The 22,953-nt window shown below is 48.4% G+C and overlaps 2 protein-coding genes across 24 annotated transcripts in view; one reads left to right on the top strand and one right to left on the bottom strand.

Annotated features, from left to right (window-relative positions):
* The window catches only part of LOC125939709 (zinc finger protein 84-like), a 111,520-nt gene that overhangs the window by 78,659 nt on the left and 9,908 nt on the right, over nucleotides 1-22,953 (top strand). Inside the window, exon 1 of one of the 16 annotated variants that reach the window (XM_049667574.1) lies at nucleotides 17,244-17,432. The exons of 14 other annotated variants lie outside the window; for them this stretch is intronic. The gene's annotated coding sequence lies outside the window, so the exon portion shown is untranslated. Of the gene's footprint in view, nucleotides 1-17,243; nucleotides 17,433-21,846; nucleotides 22,052-22,953 lie in introns of those variants that run through there. One more of the 16 variants, XM_049667572.1, reaches the window with a different exon arrangement.
* Nucleotides 1-22,953, bottom strand: part of LOC119453141 (gastrula zinc finger protein XlCGF57.1-like) — a 95,770-nt gene that overhangs the window by 18,200 nt on the left and 54,617 nt on the right. Inside the window, exons 1-3 of one of the 8 annotated variants that reach the window (XM_049667585.1) lie at nucleotides 12,180-12,202; nucleotides 11,382-11,489; nucleotides 7,003-7,209 (exon numbers count right to left, since the gene is read on the bottom strand). In XM_049667585.1, coding sequence (XP_049523542.1) covers nucleotides 7,003-7,195 — 193 coding nt within the window. In that variant the 5' untranslated portion in view covers nucleotides 7,196-7,209; nucleotides 11,382-11,489; nucleotides 12,180-12,202. The other 7 variants (XM_049667589.1, XM_049667588.1, XM_037715149.2 and 4 more) reach the window with 7 other exon arrangements.

Here is a 22,953-nt window from a genome sequence, read left to right on the forward strand (position 1 = left end):
AAACATGCAAAATTTGGAAATCGAACCCACGACCTCTCGGTCCGCGACGATAGATCGCCGAGCGTTTAACCCATTGCGCCACAAACGCATTTGCAGAGAGCTACACAGACGCGCCTTATATATCTAACACTCCTCCGTGTACCCGCGCTCTTGCTCGGGGCAGTGCCGCCGCCTACGAGCAGAAAAGAGAAGTACTGCATTATGACACTAACGCGCACCGACAGTGAACGCTTCGGTGGTCTCAGCACTACGACGCCTCGATGCCAGCATTCGAAGGGACGCTGGCATCAAGAAGCACTACCAACGCGTTCTCGCAGAAGCACTACTAGGTGGCGTTCACCGTACTCAGCACAGCGGAGCGTGGCCTCCGCAATTAGCTCTGAAAATGTTTCTGAAGTTGATCGCGGAGGCTGCAATTACGACGCGCTGTACGCGGTGATTTGACTCGGTGACGATATTTTGTCTTGGCAAGGGTGCTAGAGGGCAGCTTCGGGAAGAAGGCGCCCTCGGCGGCATGCTAAGCACGCTTTCAGAACACGCTTCACTGTGCGGAGCCCCTTGAGGATCCAAAAGCGTTCCCGAAGGTCCAGGAAGGTGACTTGAACTTCTCCATGTAGGAGTCTTATGTGCGTTGCATCAACCAGTCGGTGAACCGGTGATCTGCAGGAAGCAAAATCGGATACTTCAATTCCTCTCGGTTGTTAAGCTGCTGCAGTCGGCCTCCTACACGAAGTAGTCTGTCACGGCCAAGAAATGGTTGTAGCGTCAGCACACTGGAAGTGTTGGGAACTCGTCCTTCCTCCAAGGCCGTGACTTCAATTGCAAATACGGAGTGTTGGACAAGCCTCAACCAATACATCTCTGCCTGGTGCAACTCTGACTCTGTCAGTGGTTCGGTAGAAGATGGCATGTTCTGCGAAGCGTTCCGACCAAACTGCATGATCCGAGCCGTTACTCGCCATAATCGGGACAATCGTCCTAAGCTTGCAACCTCAAGGAGTGGCTCATGTGGTGGCGCAGAGTGTGCCACTACTGCGGTGGGGCAAGCGGATATCTCTTCCCTGGTCTCGCTAGAAAGGGCCTCCGGTGAAGGAGCAGAACAAATCTTCGCAGGCCATTGCAAATGAGGCTGTGACAACTACATTGGACCGATACCAGTCCACCAGAGAGATTTGTGCGTCAATGACAGGACTACTGCTCCATGCGTGAGCAAATCTGCTGGATTGTCCTTGCCTGCGCAGTGCCTTCAAGAATACCTTGAAGTCAAGCATTGGATTTCGAGAACAGTTTCTCACGAAAGTCTCCCCATCATTTAGCATTAGCACAAATCCAGTGTAGGGTTATCGATGAGTCGCTCCAAAACACGCCTTAACAGCTGGATGTTCTGGAATGCCTTAGAGATAGTTCCACAGCCTGGCAGCCAAGAGACACGCAAGCAGCTCTAGGCGTGGCAGAGAGTAGCCTTCAGCGATGTGACCCTGCACCTTAACCTTAAACGTTCCTCCTTTGATCTCGGTAGCACATGTAGGTGGCTACACCATATGCTAGTGGGCTTGCATCAAAGATTCGCAGTGAGGAGAGCGTCAGTAGTTTGGATGTCCAGCCTTTCCACTGTTTCTCGATGTCTTTACGTAATGGCTCGTCCCACGGTGAGTTCCTATGCCACAGCTGCTGGAACAATAATTTCACTCGAATGACGAACGGAGCCATGAGACCTAACGAATCGTAGAGTCTTGTGAGTGACTGCAGAATGGTGCATTTCGTGGCTGAGTGCGCAGCGATATACTCGGAAACGGGTTTTAGTGGTAAGCACGATACCGTCAGCGTCGCGGTCCCATACTAGGCCAAGCAACTTTATTGTTGCTTTGGCTTCTCCAATGTTGTCGACAGAAGTGTTGTCCTTGAGGAACTGATGGCAAAGAACGCTGGAGTTGGAGCACTGCTTTCTTAACTCCATACTTGCATATGCTAAAATAGACAATGCAGCACGGTAGATTTTGAGGGCCTCTTCATCAGTGGAAGCTCCTATGACGAGGTCGTCCGCTTAGAATGATGTTTTTTAGGCGTATAGCTATTATTGGCTGAGTCTTTTTCCCCATTTCGAAGTGATGCTGCAAAGTAGCAGATAGAAGGAAAGGGCTAGACGACGCTCCGACGGGCACACGAATCATTCGCCATTCGACGATGGATGGTATATCCCACTCTTCGCTGGGCAGTAGGTCAACCCACAAAAAGCGGAGAGCGTTGTGATCTTTTGGTCGAATTGAAATTTGAAGGAAAGCCTTCCGGATGTCCGCTGTCAGGATAATTGGGTTTATCCTGAACTGTACAAGCAGTTGCAAGAGCTCGGCACCAAGATTCACCGCTTACTCGCCACGTTCATGGGAAGAGGCGTCAAACACTACGCATATCTTCATAGTGGTAGCTTCCCAACGGATGACTGCATGGTGCGGAAGGTAGTAAACCGTCACTTTGGGCTCTAGAGAAGTGTCGACACGTTTGGCGTGGCCTCCTTTGAAGTACTCACTGATACTCCTGGAGTAGCTCCTGCTGTCTTTCGAAGTGCTGAAGCTGGCATCAGAGTCTGTTTTCAGCGACACTTCGGTTCGTACTAGTCAGTCTTCCCTGGTGCCATTTCATAAGAGGAACCATGTAACGTTCAGCATCTTGCAAGCATCTTGCGTTCATGGAACTGTGTGAGGAGATCTTGTCCAACGGCTGGAGTCCTCACGGTGCAGACTTCCAGTAGCTCAGAAGCGTCAACCGAGATGTTACTGGAGTCGAACCGACTGTGAAGTTCGAGTTTGACACTTGACAATTATAAGGGTGGGAACACTTGGAAGTGCCAAACGTCAACACAGAGAGCTCTTCTGTCCCGAGGGAAGGCAGGTCGAGCCCCTTCTGGACAGGTCGCGTAGAATAAAGGTTCTCTGGCTGGCCGGTGTCAAGCAGTAGTCGAATTAACACGGAATTGTGGTTTCTGGACGCCCACATTGTGGCCATTTGCATCAGTACAGGTGCAGACGTATCACTACTAGCTGAAGCACATGTCCACTGGCGGGTTGACACTTTTCGCTGGATCATGGTTGACAAGTGGATTCTGCTCTCCATAGACGGGTGGTTGCTACCTTGTTTCCATATGGCACATAGTACGGAAAGGTGACGTGTCCAGCAGTACTTTTACTCGAGCCACGCGGCATTGCGGCACATTCGTGCGACGTGGCCCTCTCTGCCGGGATTTAAAACAGTTCTTTCCAGTAAGTCGACATCTGATCTCTTCTCGTGGGCTGACAATGTGACGTGGCAGTCCTTTATGGCGTGGTCACATTGATCGCACAGTACACAGCAGGGATAGTCGTTCGATGCAGATCCTGCAGCCAACGCTAATGCTTACGGTACCGGCGGTGGTAGACAAGGTTGGCATCGCTCGTGTCCCACGGCGGTAATTTTTGGCAGGTACCTTGAACGGGAGGCCTGGCTCTCTTTTTTGCTCTCGACTTTGTGGGGATTGAGGGTTGCGCCGGCGCCATTGCGCGGGCTTCACCTGTTTTGCCGTCCCCCGGTTTTTCCCCGTCTCACTCCTAACCGGTTGCCGCGGTGGTGCTGCGAATGCGGCGGTTGGCGGTGAGGGCAGGGTGCTGACATCACGGCGGCCACGTTTTTCGGTTGCTAGCGGCGGAGCGTGGCTCTCTTCTCTCCGGGACCAGCGCACGGTACGTACATGCTTTCCTCTCGTCCGCCGACACCTTTGTGACTAGGACTGGAGCTCGCGCACGGTGCCTTTGCCCGTGCGGGGAGCGCGTACTTTGTGCTGATCCTTCTCCCGACACTAAGCCGACGAGCGCTGCCATAGTGCTCGCGCGAGGTCGTACCACGCCGAGCCGCACTTGCCGAAAGCCTAAGACGAAGCCGAAGGATATTGCCCGTGCTTTCGCGAGTTGACCCATTGGTTATCGCCAGAGCAAGTAGCATAGCCGCCGGGACTTTTCCTAGCGGAGTGTCCCAGCTTGAGCCTGTGCTCTCGCCGCGACGTGCTATAGGCGCCTGTTATTGTATTTTCGCCCTGGTGCGGGACCCCTTTGGCTCCCCGCCTCACGGGCAGGCGTTTGTGCAGTGCTGGTGCCGACGGATTCAGTAAACGGTTTCCGTCAACTCAGGGCTTTACTGTGTTTTTGTGTGCGTCGCTCGGTAGCCCCTTGCGGCCTCTGAGCTCGCGCGTGAGCGAGCGGTGCTGGAGGCGACGGCTGACACGGCCCTGTGGCTTACTAAGCTCGAACCCGCGGTGGTTGGTCTCTTGTGAGACACCAAGAACCCACAACTTGCACCTGCAGGAACTTCATTACCTTTCGCACCTCTTCTTGCCGCGACCTCGGAGTAGCCCCGTCATCGGCCTCAGTCTCCTTCATGCAATGACGGTAGAGAATAGCGATATCTTCAGGAAGCAATCGCACAAGGATGCGATGGAGTATGACCACGTATTCTGACGCTGGAACCTCAAGGCTGTCGAGGCAGCTTGTACGAAAGTGCACCTCTTTGTAGAGTTCCCGCAGCTGCGATACCTGAGAACAGCGATCAACGGGCACGAGCGCAAGCAAACAGTCGATGTGGTTGCAATGAGGGCAGTATGACGGCCGAACCTCTATCGGAGCATTTTCACTGCTGCAGCGTAGTTCACTTCCGCGAGGTGCACACCTTCAAGTGCACACTTCGCTGTTCCGGTTAAGTAGGATCTTAAGCACGAAAACTTCTCTATGTCGGACAGCTTGCGGTTGTTATGGATCGTGGGCTCGAAATGTTCCCAGAAGCCTTGCCACTCGCGAAGTTCACCGGAGAAAGCTGGTACCTGTAGTTTCGGTAGGGTAACTCGTAACGGTGCTCGGGAACTTGCTTGAGTGGAGACGCCTTGGGTGGTGGTTTCGCTCTGAACGCTCTGTGTGGCACTGTCTCCGGCTCTTGCAGCAGAATTCAGACAGAAGCGGACCCAGCTCATGGTGTTGCAGATCTTGTGGTACTCCAGAGCTATAGTGGCTTCCACCTCATGCTTGTCACCGTCGTCCATGAGGTCGGCAATCTTCTCATTGAGCACTGCTAGCGCCAAGTCCTTGTCCTGCAGGTCATCCAAAATAACTTGCAGATCGGACGGCGAAGGATGCTCGGCTTGCAGCGCTTCGGTAGCGGACGAGATGAGCCTTGTAGCAGTGGCTCGAAGTTCGCCTCTGCTGCATTGCAGTCGATCCATCATCCAGTGCAGGACGCCAGTCTTCTCCCGGGTTTCACGGCACCAAAACCTATGTTGGAGACAGAGACTGACCTCCGTCGGATGCGGTTTATTCACCCAACTGTGCAAGATGGCACTAGCCACGAGCCTTTGCCTCCCGCGCTCTCGACCTCTTTAATTTTCATCACAACACAGATAGAAATTAAGGCAGACACATTGCCTGCGTCATGTGCCTTCTTGACGTTTTCACAATGTTAATCACATATGCAAAGATAGGCACAAAATGAACAACGAAAGGAACGGCCATGCACTCATATATGTTTACCTTTGAAAGTGCTCGTATGCGACAGCAGCAGGGAAGTGAGTTAGTTTACATGCTCACTCACCACGCACACGTAACATGTGTGCGTGGTGAGTGCCTGAATGTGTGGTGAGTGCCTGAAAGAGGCCTGAATTCTGGGAAAATCAGGCTTGGATGTTGCATCATGACAATGCCCCGGCTCACGCAACTGCTCCTTGTCCGCAGCTACTTAGCGAAACACCACATTCCTGTTGTGCCCCACCCACCATATTCTCCGGAGCTAGCCACAGCAGATTTTTTCTATTCCCCAAGCTGAAAACCGCCTTGAAAGCACGTCGTTTCCAAACCGTAGAGGAGATCCAGGGCAATGCTAGAAGAGGCCTGTGCGCCATTGCAGAAAGTGTATTCCAGGAGGCTTTCCAAAAATGGAAAAAAAGATGGCATTGCAAGTAGAGGGGACTACTTTGAAGGGGACAGCACTTAAAATGTTGTACCATAAGCAGCAAAGGTGTTATAGTAAAAGTTCGGTTTCTTTTTGAACACACCTTCTATATGTGAGCGCCGTGCACGAGTTCTACTGATAACAACAGATTCAATTCATTGCAAAGGCAACGGAATTTGCTCACTAGTGCCTCGCGTCTCAATGTCGAAGGGCTTCACCTTTCACATCAGCAAAAGGTTTTAGCACATCGTAATAGGAGTGCTGCGGAAAACAACTACACGCTGGGATAAATTGGCAGTACAGAAGAGGTCTCGTCAGCCACCGCGTAAAAAAACCTGAAGCTGCTATCGACAGGAGAGGATCAAAACGAGTGCATGGCCAGCGATCACTTGAAGACGCCTACAGGTTGGCTGAAGCGATAGCTGGTGTGCACCTCAGATGCTCGGCACATGCTGCTCATTGCCCGATGACTGTGTTGCGCATGCCTAGAGCTCCTCAGGCATGTGCTGAGGAATGTCGTGACTCAAAGCTGTCCCAGAACAAGAATCCTGACAGTTCCTGTGCAGTTCTCACCTCTTTCAATGAATGAGCATATTGATAAAACACAAAGTATGTTTTGTAGTTAACTGCATAATAGAATTCTGTTTGAATTTTATTCACCTCAAACATAGCAGTCGACTTATGTTCCAACATAGATCTGTATCCACGTTTTTACATTAATACACTGATTTAGGCATAACTAAGACTCACTGGGTTTAATGTTATCGAAAAGCCATGGAAGGGCTACAACAGCACCAGGGCATGAGGGCTCTACATTAAGCTCTACCACCTAAGGTGCTTCAATGTGCTGAGTAGAGCAGTATTTTTGCATTTTGCCCCAATCAGACTGCAGAAAAGAATCACAAACCAGCTAATATGTCCTCGGCAGCAGAATGTCATACAAACTTGAGCAGGTCGTACCAAGCTAGGCAGACTTGGCAATTTACCACACACTCACACAAGCAAGCAAATGTAAGAGAAGTGCCAGTGGTCACTGCCCACCTGAGGTGGAGCTTGACTGATCCACAGTCTCTGTAGTCTGCACGCTCGCCGACTTGCTGGCTGCTTTGAAGGAGCACCCAACAGACTTGGCTGCCCGAGGCAAGACGTTGCACTGCGTGCCAACCTCCTTCTGACCGATCACCTTGGAAAGTATCACTGCCATTTTGGCAGCGATACTTTCACCTAGGTTCATCGCACTTGTGGGGCCTGCAGAAAAATAATTGGAGCGATTGCAGTCCTGTTACCAGCATCGGGAACAAGAAGTAAATCCAACAATAGAATAAATGCCAGGGCACTTTACAATGCATAGCCGTGGAACACAACATAACCCTTTTGGTTCAGTATTCCTAAAGTGAGGGCTTCAAGGGACAATGCACACTGAATACTCGAAAACAGGGCAACCTTTTTCAGTGCAAGGCTTCTCCAGGACAGCAGAACATATCGCTTACTTTTTTTTCATCTGATACATTCTAAAGCTATGCAAAGCTCTAACTAATGCAAAGTGATTGCAAGATCCTAAGGTCATCACCATCAGCCTATGCTTGCAAGTTTTCTATTTCATCACACTACCTAATTGTCTGCTGTCCACGATTTCACGTCAGTTCTATTGGTACCCATTGAGTAGCCCCAGTAGACCGTCAGTTACCTGCCCTACACATTATATGAATTGCCAAAGTTGATTTTTAACGCAATAGCATTCTTTAAGAACTTCACCCAGTTAGCAGTAGGCCTGTATGTATGTATGCATGTCTGCACCTAACCTCTTTCCCGCCAACCTGCGTCACTGAGTGGTCAAAATGGGCTGCATCTGGCTGCTGTGCTGAGAGAACTGGGTTGAAAACCAACCGTCGGCCCAACTTGGGTCGACTGAGCATGTAACATTGGGTATGTGCTGCTCTTCAATGACCCTGGGGCCTCTCCCAATGATCTCCAATTACCCCTGTCTTGCTTTATCTTATTCAAGTTGTGCCTGCAACTTTCTTGATTTCATCATCCCACCTAACTATTTGCCGTCCTCGACTGTGCTTTCCTTTCCTTAGCACCCATTCTGCAACTCGACAGACCACCGATTATCTGCCCTATGCATTGCATGGCCTGCCCAGCTCCATTATTTCCTCTTAATGTCAACTCGAATGTCGGCTACCTTTGTTTGCTCTTTTGATCCATGCCACTCTCTTCCTGTCTCTTCAAGTTACACCTAACCTTTTTCGTTCTATCGCTCATTGCACAGTTCTTAACTTATTCCCAAGCTTTTTTGTTAACCTCCAAGTTACTGCCCCATAAGTTAGTACCGGTAGAATGCGATTATTCTACACTTTTCTTTTCAATGATAGCAATAAGCTACCGGTCACGATTTGATAATGCCTGCAGTATGCGCACTTTCATGGTTTGTTGTTTCTATATTAGGTTCTTTGTTGCTTGGGAGAGCTTACATTCTTTTTTGCCTTTGTGACTTACCTCCCACTTCAATTGATGCTTTTGAAATCAGCCTAATTATGGTTTCAGTCATTACCTTTAATGTTATCATGGGTGCGATCTTGTACGCGTTCCAAAATGGAACGGAGGCGGTCCGTTCCATCGAGTCGCACACGATTGGTCAATTTCATCGTCACAGTTCAAATTGACCAATCGTGTGCAGCTCGATGGAACGGACCGCCTCCGTTCCATTTTGGAACGCGTACAAGATCGCACCCCATATTTCTGTTCTACAGCTGCATATTTGTTTGAGAGCACCAGCCTGAATTCATCTACTTTTACCCTGATTGTGTCTTGGTTGGCCTGTTTCCTCTTAACTAATTTGGTCTTTCTCCCTTGAAATTGAGAACAATCGTAGGACCTCACTAACCTAAGATTGCCGCCATTTACCTTACCTAACACTTCTACATTCTGCACTATGCTAGGGTGAGCAAAGAGTATTGACCTTTTCCGCAGAACAGTTTGTTTTAGAGAAACAAGATGGCGCTTACGGCGAAGCGCCGTACGTCGCCTCAGCGACCATGCACGAATACGAAACCCTTACATCTTCTACCTTGCTTCTGTGCAATCCGCTGTCGGAAATGCAACTGAGTTTTCACTAACGCACTGTAGTCCAATCATGCTGGATTGAATCATGTGGATTTAAGGCTTGTGCAGTAGTTGGCTACAAAAATAGTGACTGGCATATTAAAGAATGTAATGAATGGACCGGACCGCTGCTGCAACTGTCCGTATGTGTTTCCGCCACTTCGAGACGATCGGATTTCCTCGAGGATACAGAAGCTTGCTTATCTACCAGCGTTGTATCGCTAACTTTCAAAAAAAGGGCTTCAGTCCAGGTACGTCGGCAAGAGTGAGTACAGCTCTACCGATCAAGCGCGTGCTGGAGGCTCCTTCCCTCTCCTTTTAAGCTGGATGGAAAAGGAGCGTGTGCACCGCTTTGCTTGCTCCAGTTCGGTGTCGGCTTCCCGCATGTCTTTCCCATCATTATTATGGCCCGCGACATTACGGTAGCTAGTGACAAACCGAACTTTTGGACAAACCCAAATATTTGGCTCATGTTTGTCCTAGCCTATGCTGTGTTAATATCAAGCGGACTCATTTTGTCATAATCCCTGCATACAAAGAGTGATCGGAGACTTCAGACATTTAACTGCAATAAAAAAGAGATAGCTTATGAAATTATTAATAAAAACACCATGTTACGAACATAGAGTGAGAAATGGGTTGCTGCAATAAGAGCAGAGAGACAAAAGAGAGCGAACGAATGTTTTCCTTGCGGAGTCCGGCCACCAACCTTTCCAGACCTCTAACTAGCAACGAAAACGACCGAAACAGCCATAGAAAAAAGCTATCCACTTGAAAAGCTTTCATTGCAGCCACATGTCCATGCCACAAAGAAATGTACGGAGTACAACACACTGCTACACAAAGCCCAGAGCAAGTGGCGAAGCTGCAAGAATATACCACCATACCAACAATATACCAACACCACAACTCAGGCAAATGCTGAGACATTTAAGCAAACCTGCTGGCGTGCAGAGCTATTTCTGATGTGGTTGTAGCAGTTGAGGTCCTTGTTTCAGTTAAATGGCATTCCCTGTGAACGAGGACTAACCTAAACTAAAACTTTCGCGCACCATAGCAACGCATAGCTGATGGCGCAGCCATTGCGTCGTGCAGATAGACGCAGACTTATGACTAAGCCAGACTGTCATAAGCCAATAAAGGAAGAAAGAAAGAAGAAAAAGCAGAAGATAAAAAGAGAACAAGAAGACACGAGGAGTCGGTGGCAGAAGTAACGAAAAAATAAGTTATAAAATAACAGCATCCGAATAAAAAAAATACAATAAGAAAGCAGAAGAAGAAGCACAAAAGTGCACGCGTCATTACGTGGCCAACAGGAGAAGGGACACGTAGCCAAACAGAGCAGCCCAGCTATGCTCTGGGACGAAGGCAGGCAGAAAGAGCTGAAGGCCGAACAGGACGGGTGGATCGCGGAGGCGGCGACAACACAGTGGAAGCTGTTATTCAGCTGCCACGGCCACGACCCGCGAGCTGAGTGGATGTCCTCCGGAAGCCGCAGCTACACGCTGACGGCACCGTTTCCCGGATTCCCTGCGGCCACGATCCGCAGGCCAGCAGAGTTGACCGGGCGATCCAGGAGCGTCGGTCACCCCACCGTCCTGACCCCCTGACCAGGCCAAACGGAACCGAACGTCGGACACAGCGATTTCCAGTCTACGACGAATTGGCGGGCCCAACGACGTGTCGTCGGAAGCCGCAACGACGAGGTGACGTGGCCACGTCAATGGACGCAATGTAAATATTTTGTTTTGCGCTGTTGTCTTTGCCGCTTGTTCTTATGATTATAAATGTTCGCCTTAAACGTACGACTTGTCCCTGTCTGTCTTTAGTCTGCCGAAATTTGTGACACAGACGCTGAGGATGCAATTGGCAAGTGATAGTGTCCCTGATGCAAAATATGTTGGTGAACCACAGCGGTCCCATAGAAGAATGGCTCACAGCTGAGAATGGTAGTTGTAATTTGCAACACAATTCTTTCTCTACGATTTATTGTCTCAGGGCCTCTGGAAACAGGTTTTCTGGATTCTTCTTCAACTGTGTCTTTTGTGATGGCACCAGGCATCAAGTGCAATACAATAAGTGTTTTGGCCTACACGATTTTATATGCGAGGTTAACGCATTGCCAGAACTTCCAACAATGAAGTGGCCAACCTAAATAGTTTAAATATGTGAACAAGCATTGTCCCCTGTCTAACACGATAGTGATAGTGTATCATACATCACTCAATTCAGCCACCATTACTTAACTCCTCCTGTACTGGAGCAGCACAAGTAATGGAAGCAACAGCACGCCTTGAGTAAATGGATATACATACCAAATTCTGGATTGAGCCAACCAGCAGCAATCGGCACTTGCGACTATTTGTTGTCAACGGTGCAGAGTTGGGCTAGATCTTCATGGGCACAACAAACACCAGCAGAAGCTGTAAAGACAGCAGCAGAGCAAAATAAAACACATTAGACAAATGGCTGTGCACACAGCCAGGGATATGGGCCTAGGGCACTTCACCACGTAACTGCAACAAATTGAAACATACGCTCGTCACGCAATCCAGAAAAACAGTTCTTTTAGTTAAGCATCACGAGTGTATGGAGTTGGTCTAAGTAGTTCGTAATTTATATCCTAAGTCGGTGAGCTGCTGCGGGCCATGTTAAACGTGCCAAACTGAGGAGGTTGTAAGATTTCGGCAATTCTGGCGAGGCCAGAGTGACGTATCCCAACTTCGCCGGCCGCTTTCTCGCATGCTCGAAACACCGGACTATCTATCCGTGTCTTAACAGTGAATCAAATCAGCAGAAACGTGCGTGTGCTTTTCCGACAATCCAGCAGTGCACGAGTACTTCGATTCCACGACCAGTGGGTTCAAGAATACGTGGGTGATTTTCATCAGAATCTCGTGCGGGTCCGCTGTCACACCAGAGGTTTGTACACACCGTGCGACCACTTCAGCCTCATTGCCCACTGTGCCTCTCTCAGATCGGCTAAAATGATGTGTTCAGCGTAAGAAACTCGCTTTCCTTCCATAAAACAGCGCAAACCGGCGTCACACTGCACGAAAATCTTCAAACACAGTGGCGGCGGCGACGCGGGTACCACTGTAGCGGGTACCTACTTGTATCCGCCATGTTGCACACGCTGGATGGATGGATGGATGGATGAGGCTGACCGCTGAACCCTTTAAACCGAGCGGTGGCATACGCCACCTAGCCATGACTATTAACCTATTTTGTACTTTGTGGTGGGTGAAATTTCACTCCTGCCTTGATTTTATCCACCAATCAGATAACCTCTGTTTGGTTATTTCTACCCGCTTAAAGTCTATTTTGCCTTCACTGTCCCTAAACCCCAATGCTTTGAAAAAATCAGCCCCGTTGCCTTGCACTGTAGGGTTAAGCCCTTTGCAGAAAAGTATGAGGTGTTCAGCCGTTTCCTCTTCTTCTCCACACGCACAGCACAACGTGTCTATTTATACTTTGGTACTTGACTCGGTACATCTTAGTCCGCAATACTACCGTCCTGGCTTCAAACAACAAAGAGCTTCCCCTAGAATTATCGTAGATATTTTCTTTGGCAATTTCTTGCTTGAAAGTTCGGTATGTTCCCAGTGCTGATTTCGTCTGCATCCCCGTTTTGCACAGACCCCTCTCTGTTTCCTTAACCCCTTTTCTTAACCGCTGTTTCCTGGTTTGCACCCCTCCTGCAGTCCAAAAGTTTGATTGACAGTTTTCTGGTCAGCTTCCTCCATTTTGTATCAACATTCCTCATGTACAAATAACTGAAAACTCTCCTTGCCCACCGCTTTTCTGCCATTTCTCTCAATCGCTCCTCATATTCTATCTTGCTGCTGGCTTCCCTGCCCTCGAATGACGTCCATCCCATGTCACCCTGTACCCCCTGATTTGGTGTATTTCCGTGTGCTCCCAGAGCCAGTCTACCTACCCCTCGCTGCTTAACTTCCAACCTTGCTCGAACCTCTGATCTCATGCACAGGACCGCATTGCCGAAAGTCAAACTAGGGAACATCACCCCTTTCCAAATCCCTCTCACCACTTCGTACCTATTGTAATTCCACAGTGCCCTATTTTTCATCACAGCTGCATTTCTGCTACCTTTAGCCGTCACATATTTTTCATGTTCCGTTAGGTACTCAGCCCCATTGTTTATCCACACTCCAAGATATTTGTACTTATCCACCACCTCCAACGTAACCTCCTGTATCCTATGCTCGCTGCCCTGATTATCATTAAAAGTCATGACTGCCGATTTTTCTTTACTAAACTTCAAACCTAAGCTATCTCCCTCTTTACCACAGATGTCCATTAATCTCTGCAAGTATTCCTTGCTGTCAGCCCAATGCCTCCTTTGGTCAGCCATAAGTACAATGTCATCCGCATACATCAGTCCTGGTAATGACTGTTTAATCCATTCTCCTTGCTTGAAATAGGAAAGGTTGAAGCCAAGTCCGCTCCTCTATAATTTTTTCTCTAATCCTTGTAAATACAGCATGAACAACAGAGGTGACAGAGGGCACCCCTGCCTAAGCCTCTGCTCTGCTGTATCTCTATAGGCCCAGATACCTTGTTTTCCCATTTTATAAGCACCTTGTTACTTTTATAGATATCTTTTAAAAGATTTCTTACTCCATCTTCCACATCTAGAGTGCCCGGTATGTCCCACAAATCCTTTTGGATTACACTGTCGTAGGCTCCCTTGATATCCAGAAAGGCAAGCCATAGGGGCCTGTGTTCCTTTTCTGCTATTTCAATACACTGCATCAATGAGAACAGATTATCTTCTAACCTTCTTTGTTTTCGGAACCCATTTTGTAGTTCCCCCAGCAACTCCTCGCTCTCCACCCATGCCTGCAGTCTGTCCTTTATCATCTGCATCACCACCCTGTAAACCACTGACGTCACTGTTATGGGACGGTAGTTGTTTATGTCAGCTTTGTCCCCCTTTCCCTTATATATCATGCTCATCCTGCTCAGTCTCCACCCATCGGGGGCTTTACCGTCCATTATCATTTTGCTCACTGCCTCTCTTAATGCTTTCTTAGATTTTGGGCCCAATGTCTTTATCAACATAATTGGGATGCCATCAGGACCTGTCGACGTGCTACTAGGAACCCTCTTCTCTGCCCTTTCCCACTCGCTTTGTGCCAGTGGAGCCACTGCACTGACTAGTCCATCCTCACCTGATTGAGCACATGCTATGTTTCGTTCTTTAAATTTTTCTGTCATCATTGTTCTTATATGTTCCATTGCCTCATCTCCCTCTAGTCGAACACCTTGAGCTGTAACTATAAACCTCTGCTCTAGGCTAGTCTTATTACTCAAGGAGTTGAGATGTTTCCAAAATTTCTTTGCTGCTTTTCTATCCTTTTTGTTTACTTCTGACAACCATTGGCTCCCCTTTCTTCTGATCTTCTCATTTATCAAATGGGATGCTTCCCTTCTACAGCTTAAGAAGTTATTCCATTTTCTGCCTACATCAGCTTCTGGTTCACCCCTCTGCTTTGAATATCTGTGTTCCCTGGATGCTTCCTGACGTTTCTCTATGGCCTTCTTAACCTCCTCATCCCACCAGCTCTTGGGTTTACGTCTTCCGTTTCCTTTTGTCCTGACTCGTACCTTAGTAAGCTCTAGCTCAAATAGTCCTGTTAAATTTGCATATGTCCATTCTGTATTTGTATCCTCTGAAATTACTTCCACAATTTGCTGGGTTGCTATTTCAAGCTGCTTTTCTGAGTAAAATATCCCACCTGGTTGTTCATCTTGCCTCCTACCTACTTTCATTTCCCTTCTAAAACTCACCTTAATACGTTTGTGATCACTACCTAGACTTCTGGAGCCATATTCATCTATGCTCATTACATTTAGCCTATCGTGCATCCTATGTGACATTAGTCCATAATCTAGCGTCGACTGCAGGCTCCCTACCTCCCATGTTATGTGCCCTTCACACTTCTCAGTACTGTTGCATACAACTAAGTCATGCATTTCAAACATATCCAGCATCATGTTGCCTGTTGAGTCTGTGTACCCGTCCATGTCTTCTATGTGTGCGTTCATATCTCCTAGTATAATAATCTCGCACCCTTCTCCTAGCTCATTAACGTCACTTGATATGCATTCCAGCATTTTTTTGTTTTCCTCTTTGGCATTTGCTCCTGTTCACAGGTATACAACGCCAAGGAGTGTCTGCTCTCCTCCAACTTTCCCTTTTAGCCATAAATGCTCCTTGCATTCCTGTTTGACCCTTTGCCAGTTCATACTTTTATGAATGAATGCACCAATTCCACCCCCTTTTCTGCTGCCCTCTGTTCTATTGCAATATTCCCATGCATAGTCAGGATTACAGGGAGGTTGCTCCATGTCCCTAAGATGTGTCTCCACAAACCCGTATACCATCAGCTTTTCTTGCCTTAGTTGTTCGTCTATCTCCTCCCACTTCAGCCTATTACTGCCACCTTGCATGTTAATATACCCTATGTCAGAATGACCTTGCCCCTGGTGCTTACGTCTATTTCTTCTCCTACCGATTCTACGTTTCTTGAATCTTGGGGCCTCTCTGGGTCTGTCTTCGTCTGCACTGGTGGTCTAGGGCTCTGGGTCCCCCCAAAAAAGCCGTAGCTTGGCACCCTATCCTACTACCTACGCTCCCGCCCGTGGCACCACTGTAGTGAATGCTATCCTGTGCAAAAGGGTGGGAGCCAGACTCGTACACTTCCCGGTTTACCTCCATTGTGCCGTACCCAAGTGGTCGGCTCAGACCCCTAATGACCCGGTTAGCCTCAAGCACACTTCGTTCCATCCCGCTAGCCTGGCCCCGGACTTGTGGGATTGTGCATATGGTCACATGCACATTCGCAGAGGTTTCTCTGAGTTTACGCAACCCAACCTCTAACTGTCTGTTTAGGTTCTTGCTCCCTCCCTTCAGCACATCGTTGAGACCAGCATGGATAACGACCAAATGTTCATGCTCGAGGTTGTCCGATACCACCTTCTGAGCTTTTGCCATTGCGTCAACCATGCACTTCCCTGACTGGGCCTCCACCCTCACCCGCCCGTCTGCCTTCACTGTTGTAAGGACGCCCTCCTCAACCCTAGCTACGTTGGAATCCCCCACCACTAGGACCCTTCGCTCTACACGTTTGCCTCCCGCCTGCGATTGTCGTCCTCCAGTTCGCGCTAGCTGGTTCTCCACCCGCCGTGCGCCACTGACACGTGACGATGTGCTCCCTGCCGTTCGTCCCTTCCCACCCGAAGCCTGCCGCACTACCTCGCTGTAGAGTTGTGGAACCGCCGTGTTGCCGCCGGCTCTCGCCTGCTGTTCAACGGCCCCTAGGCGTCCCTCCCTGCTCGCATGGCAGGCCTGAGTCTCCGCGCTGTCCCCGCCGCCTGCCTGAGCTGACCCGGGATTACGCGCCGCCTGTGCCATTAGCGCCTCCACCCGCTCTTCCAGCACGGCCCGCTTTACCCGTTCTTCTTGTAGCTCGCCAGCTATTCGCTTTACCAGGACGGCCTCGGCCCCCTCCCTGTTAAGCAACTCGCCGATCCGAGTTTCGAGCTCAATTCGCCGCTCTCGCTCCACCTTCAGCTCCCCTTTGAGCTCTTCCACACTGGCTGCCCATTCCCCTTCCATCCGCCGCACAGCCCCCTTAAACCCTTCACACGACCTGCACGCGAAGCAAGCCTCCTCAGCGTCGGCTAAACTGGCGAAGTGCGTCTCGTCCAAATAACACCAACGTTTGCACTCCTCGCACTGCACCAGCTCGTCATCACCCCTGTCCTTCCTAGCCTGCCGCACCATTGTCCACCCGTCCACCTAACGAGAAAGCCCACCAAAATACCTGAACAAAACCCCCACGGTAAGCCGTACGGCAAACTCGCTATCCGGCTACCTCCGCTAGCTTCCCTAACGCGGTTTAAAACTGCCGCTTTACACTGCTTTCACCATGCAACACGTGCGCCACAACCCGCTTCCAAAAAAATTTGAACTATTCGCTACCTACTAACGTCCTACTAAACTAACCAAGAAACTAAAAAAGCATGAAAACAATATATATAGATAGCACGGGTATCCTAACACTTCTATCAACCAAATAAAAAAAAAAAAAAAAAACGCGGTCAGTTTTTGCAGCGCCCCCTGCAGTTCATATAAGTTGCGACTAGTTGACACGACCATAGCAAAGTTGGTCTTTATTCTATGACCATAGCCTCCTATGTGCACGACCAAATGGCACGACCTACTGGAACTCGATACAGAAACCGGAGAAACCAATGCCTCCTTTGAGAAACTCTATGCACAGAAGGCCATAGATTTTCTCACTTGGCGCGGAGACGCGCTAGCGGCGCTCGTTTGGGTATAGACGTTAGAGTGACCTAGAATATTGGAGAGTGTCCAAAGCGCCGGCTCCGGCGAGGGCCTTTTTCTGTGAACTGCCGCGCCGCGCCGCTGCTGCTCCGGACCCGTGGGCTTTTCGCGCTCGCGAAGCGCGCGGGAAGCGAAGGTCGTCTGCTACGCGCTGTAGTTTTTTGCATTCATTTTCCACGCAAAGCACTTAAACTCTATTTAACATCAACAGTGTGGTGCTGCATGGAGCTTACCCATCTTTGAGCGTATCTTTGTGCTTGGGCAGCAAGATAATGCGAAAACTAACGTATCAAACTGATCAGCGCGGCCTAGCTCCGGTGCTAGAATTCGGGAACAGTATTACTGTAATTGTGCGTGACTAGAAACGCGCTAAATGAGCCCGCGCAAGAAAAGAACGTAAAAAAAAACGTTATTCGCATGGGTACGCGGGCAATAGCACCATGCTTGCAAGAATAAAGCAACGAAAAATGTAAATTACTCGCGCAGTCAAGTGAAATACTTACGTGCGTGCCGTGACCGCTTCGCTCACCGCTACGCGCATTTCGCTCACGGTTAGTAGTAGTTTAGAGCCATATGCATATGTATTTATTCATAATTTTTTTAACCTCGACAATACCTTATTATGAACAGAGCTCCGTGAGAAGGTGTAAGGGAAACACGAGAAGGAACAGAGGAGGCCCTAACGCCGCAATATTGTTGGCTTATTTCGCTTCAGAGATAGCGTACACGAACAATTCTTGCTGTACGCTATCTCCTCAATACAAACTTCGCTCATGATGTACCTTAAGGTTCACAGTGAGTGAAGCTGGTTTCAAATTCAGACATTCGAAAGAAAAGATATTCCAGCCAATATGTAAACAAACATTAAAAAGGTGAACAAATATATATTTTTCTACATTGAAATGAATAGATAGCTACCACTGGGGCCTAGCTATTCACTCATTTCTTATGCAAAAGTTATTGCAGCAATAGCCTTGTTTCCGTGAATCCTCTCTGAAATTACCAACATATAACTTCTCATGTTATTGCTTAACGTGTGATTTTTTTACATAAAATAACAAGCATTCATGGCGCGTGACGATGTTTGTGCTTGCATTATATTGAGTGGAAAATCGTCTTAAAGATTACAATCTTTTATGCACTACAAATATTGCTATTGATTCTACATATCCCCAAAATAGTTACCTTATATCATTGAAACATGAGAAGTTTATGTTCTGGTAATTGCCTCTTTCATTACGTAACTACAAGTACATAATTATTTATCAGTAATTATATTTGCTGTGTTCGAACCAGCGAGCATAAGCAATAAATATTCCTAAAGTTACTTTTATGTTAGAATTCGCTTAGTGTTTGCACTCTTGCAATACAAGAAGGCGAAAGACGAGTTGCACATCCGTAATGCGTCACGTTCGTTTTCTGACGTTCGCTCGTAATTATGAAATAAGGCATACGTACACAATGTTGCACTGTTGGCGTTTTATTTATTTTGGTTTGTCTTGATTTTTTTTTCGCCGTATATTTCTCGCGTACCCTTTACCTACATGCCGTGGTAGCTTAGTGGGTTTGGTAGGTTGTACTGCTAAGCTCGAGGACGCGGGTTCGATTCCTGGCTACGCCGGCTTACATTTCGATGGAGGCGAAATGCATAAAACACCCGTGTACATAGATATAGGTGCACGTTAAAGAACCCCAGGCGGTCGAAATTGCCGGAGCCCTCCGATACGGCGTTTATCATAGCCATATTGTGATTTTTGGATGTAAAACCCCAGAAATTATCATTGCTATTATTACCCTTTACCTGTGCTCTCAGTTCTTCATGATATATGAGCAAGTTCGACAGCTGAGATCGAGATTGGCATTCAACACGTTCTTATGGTCAGACCCACACCATCAGAGGGATTTCTGGCCGAAAAATGCGGGTTTGCACCACACGTGATATTGTTGTCGTTAATCGCCACGTGAATGCAAGTATGTCAAGTTACTAATGCCATGACCCATCAGTCATCTTAGTCACACATTTGTGCCTTTCCACGCTATACTTTGGAATATATACCAAGTGAACGAGACGCGAGAGTTACGTGGTTTGTATTTATTTTTGGTACCGCGGCCCCACCGACGGACACATTACGCTTCCCAAGAGCCTGTTATGGATTTCGCCTTAACAAAGAGATAGCATAGCGCGGGAGGCAGTCTTATAAAACAAATCGAATGCATTAATTAAAAGAGAGGAAACGATAGGGTGAGAAAGCGTTAGCATGAGCTAACCATATCTGCCACATTATCCTGGTTATCATCGCGATCTCCAGCTTATTTTCTCCTGCAGCACGTTCGCGTTGCTCATTCCACGCATAACTAAATGAAGTAACCGCGCGGAATGCGTTACTCAAACAGCCGCGTAAGCGCGGACCAAGCGAGCTAGAAGGAAATATATAAAAAAAATACGAGTATCCACAGCCGGCAAACACGTTCTCTGTGCGGTGAGTCACTGCGGTATTACCTTGTGGTGACGTGGTACTTAATATATCCCAAATTATTGCGATGTTGGCTAATAGCAACCAAAATATCAGGCTCGTAGCAGACGCCCGCCGCTTTCGCGCGGCTTCCGCAGCGGAGAAAGCCCACGGGTCCGGTACAGCAGCGCCGCGGCGCGGGAGTTCACACAAAAAGGTCCTCGCTCCTGCCATGCATTCGCGCGGCGCTTTGGACACTCTCCCATATTCTAGGTCACTCTATAGACGTCAGACTCTGCCCAGGCGGCGCTGCGGAAAAACCCGCCACCAGCGCCCCCATCGCAGCCTTGGCGCAAACTGAGTAGTGCAAAGAGAGCTGTCCGCAAGCGAAGCTGCATAGGCCACAATAGAGCCCCGTCTTTCGGTTTTTTAAAGGCACGGTTTCCTAAAAATCAAGGACCTGGAAAGCTTCTTCCGCCCATCCACGCTTCGGAAAGGGAGCAGGGCGAAGTACGTGTACAATGTAAAAGAAGTTTCAGGTGTTATTTCGGCGCGCTGCAACTCGCAAGTACAGCGAGCATCGTACAACGTCGAGTTCGAGGCAAGCACTCCGACGTCCGTTCTCTAGCGCCTAAATGTGTTAAATTTGGGTACGTACATAATGTCAAAGCGATGAAGTACATATACGATTAAGTCAGGTAACTATGTAGCTTACGGTCAGTGGTACAAAGCTCGCTTTATCAGGGGCGGACGGCCCTGGCGACCTTCGCCTTTTCAGTTGCGTTCTCGCTTCAGCTCTCGCTTCTTGGGCGTTCGAGCGTGTTATCCCGCATCTTCGAATGTTTTCTTCACGGTTGTCTTCCGTTTGTATTTACTGCAAATGGAGATACGTGCGTGTCCGCTTTCGCGGGATACAACCGAAGGCAAAACAAACCAGCAGACGCTTAAAACAACACACGCGCACAAATGAATGTAAAGAAACGCGACATTTTTTTTTTCTAAACACGTGCGTTACTTCGCAATTACTCATCCAGTGCTCCCACAGCAACTTTATTTCTCAGATTACAAAAAAAAAAAAAAAGAAAAACGCTGTCAAGAGGGCTCAGTGCATTGCGAAACGTGCTCGTTGTATCGAAAAAGCCGAAACTAGAAATAAGCTCGCGATACCACAATTCCCTAGAACATGATTTTGAATTCATAAAGGAACCAAAATGTTTGGTTAAACTGACCTGCCAAATCTCTCCGTTACACTTGCTGAGTAAAGTGGAGGCGGACGTGTGTAAACAGGTAGAAACATCGATGGCACATACGCAGGATGGTTCACAACTTTGTTTATTCTGTTGCCAACGAAGAGGCGGCTGCAGATTCCTCAGTTTTCACTTGGTTTCCATGGTCCCCCGTAAGGGCTACGCAACACAATTACAGCAGAACAACATTATCACACTTTCTCATGTGAGCGGCTGTGTTGTGGAGAATGCGAGTAATTCGCTTACCCAACACGCGAACGGCCCGTATCTAGCGCTCTCTCCTTTCTCCTTCATACGACCGCGATGAAAATCGGTAAAACTGAACGTTGTTATTCAGTCCTTCACGTTCATGGCAATTTACAACGCAACAGTAACGTCGATTGCGGCGTTTCTTCGTAGCGCGCGGAGCTGTCGCGGTTGCCGTCGTGCTCGCCATCGCCATAGAAGGAGTGAGCCAACAAGAACTTTACGGCAGTTCGGCGGCACGTCCGACTAGCGGAGAAATTCATAGCTCTCATTCTGGCTGTTAAATGCGCAAAACATTCGCAATATGAACCAAAATTAAGTTAAATCGTTGTTTCGCACTCGCTAGCTGCTTAGGCAACTTAGCAAGGGAGTCGGACTTTGCACTACTCAATTATTACCTCTTCGCACCGACAGGTGGCGCTACGCGTCTTGCAAAACTCCAGAGTCTGACGTCTATGGGTGTTCTGTGGTTTGGCCAGATGTACCGCTTCATAGGTGTTTTGAGGCTTTATTCTTTGTGTGGCCTTTGTATCGGCCGGGCAAATGTTTCTTATTCCCATGTTTATTCCTAAGTAAGAACCATGCGCGTCCGCTGCACCACTGTGGAAGGTAGAGTTTCCCTTCTCTAATGTGCTACCGAAACGCATCTGGAAAAACAAAAGGTGAGAGTACTTCCAAGAGTTTTGTACGAGTACCTATTCTTGTGCTGACACTCGTAGGAATAACCGCGTTTGCGGTATATAAAGTGATCTCAAAATGCCAGCTGGCGCGAAACAGATGCCGCAGTCTTGCAGAGGTCGCAGATCCACTTATTCGTGCCCTCGAGGAGCACTGCTGCCGTTCCGATGCGCTGCCCTTAGTTGAAACAATAGAGTGCCACTGTTAGCAATGTGTAACATGCGTGTGTTTAGTCGCGACGTAAAAGTGGTGGCACCTTCCAACGCGCCAGCACAAGCATATTGCATTGAAGTGTTAATTCTGCAAATGCTGTCTGGTGGGTGTTCTTTTTTTGTCCACCTTTATGAGTTATGCGTCTCTTATGCGGAGGTCACGGGATAGTTGTGCTATTGTGCTCAGCAGTGGTCACACACGCGACTGCATTTCTTTCCCTTCCTCACTGCTTGTGCTGACACCAGCTGGGGCGTTAGCACTTTCCATTTGTCACACTCAGATAGGGACAGTCTATTTCCTTCGCTTAAATCTTCTTAGCTGCTCTTTTGTGCGAGCTGAAGGGTATTCTGGAAGTGTCCACCTAGTGGACATGTCCATTTCGTCTGGTGCATAAGTTATAATTCACTGGACTGGGGGACGCGTCAGAAAGATACAGAGGCCCCCAGCCCATCAGCACTTCATCAATAGACGACCCCCACCCCGTGGAGTTGGGTCATGCCAAGTGTGTGTGGCGAGTGGGCACGTGATTGAAAAACTCACTTGCCAGCTGCTGTCGCTTCCGAGCACTTTCAAAGGCAGACATATATCAGTGCACGGATCAGCTCGTCGCTCTATTATAAACATGGCCGTTCCATTCGCTGTGCGTAACTTTGCATCTGTGGTCGACATTGTA

Source organism: Dermacentor silvarum, chromosome 5, assembly GCF_013339745.2.
Source record: "Dermacentor silvarum isolate Dsil-2018 chromosome 5, BIME_Dsil_1.4, whole genome shotgun sequence".
Classification (NCBI taxonomy): domain Eukaryota; kingdom Metazoa; phylum Arthropoda; class Arachnida; order Ixodida; family Ixodidae; genus Dermacentor; species Dermacentor silvarum.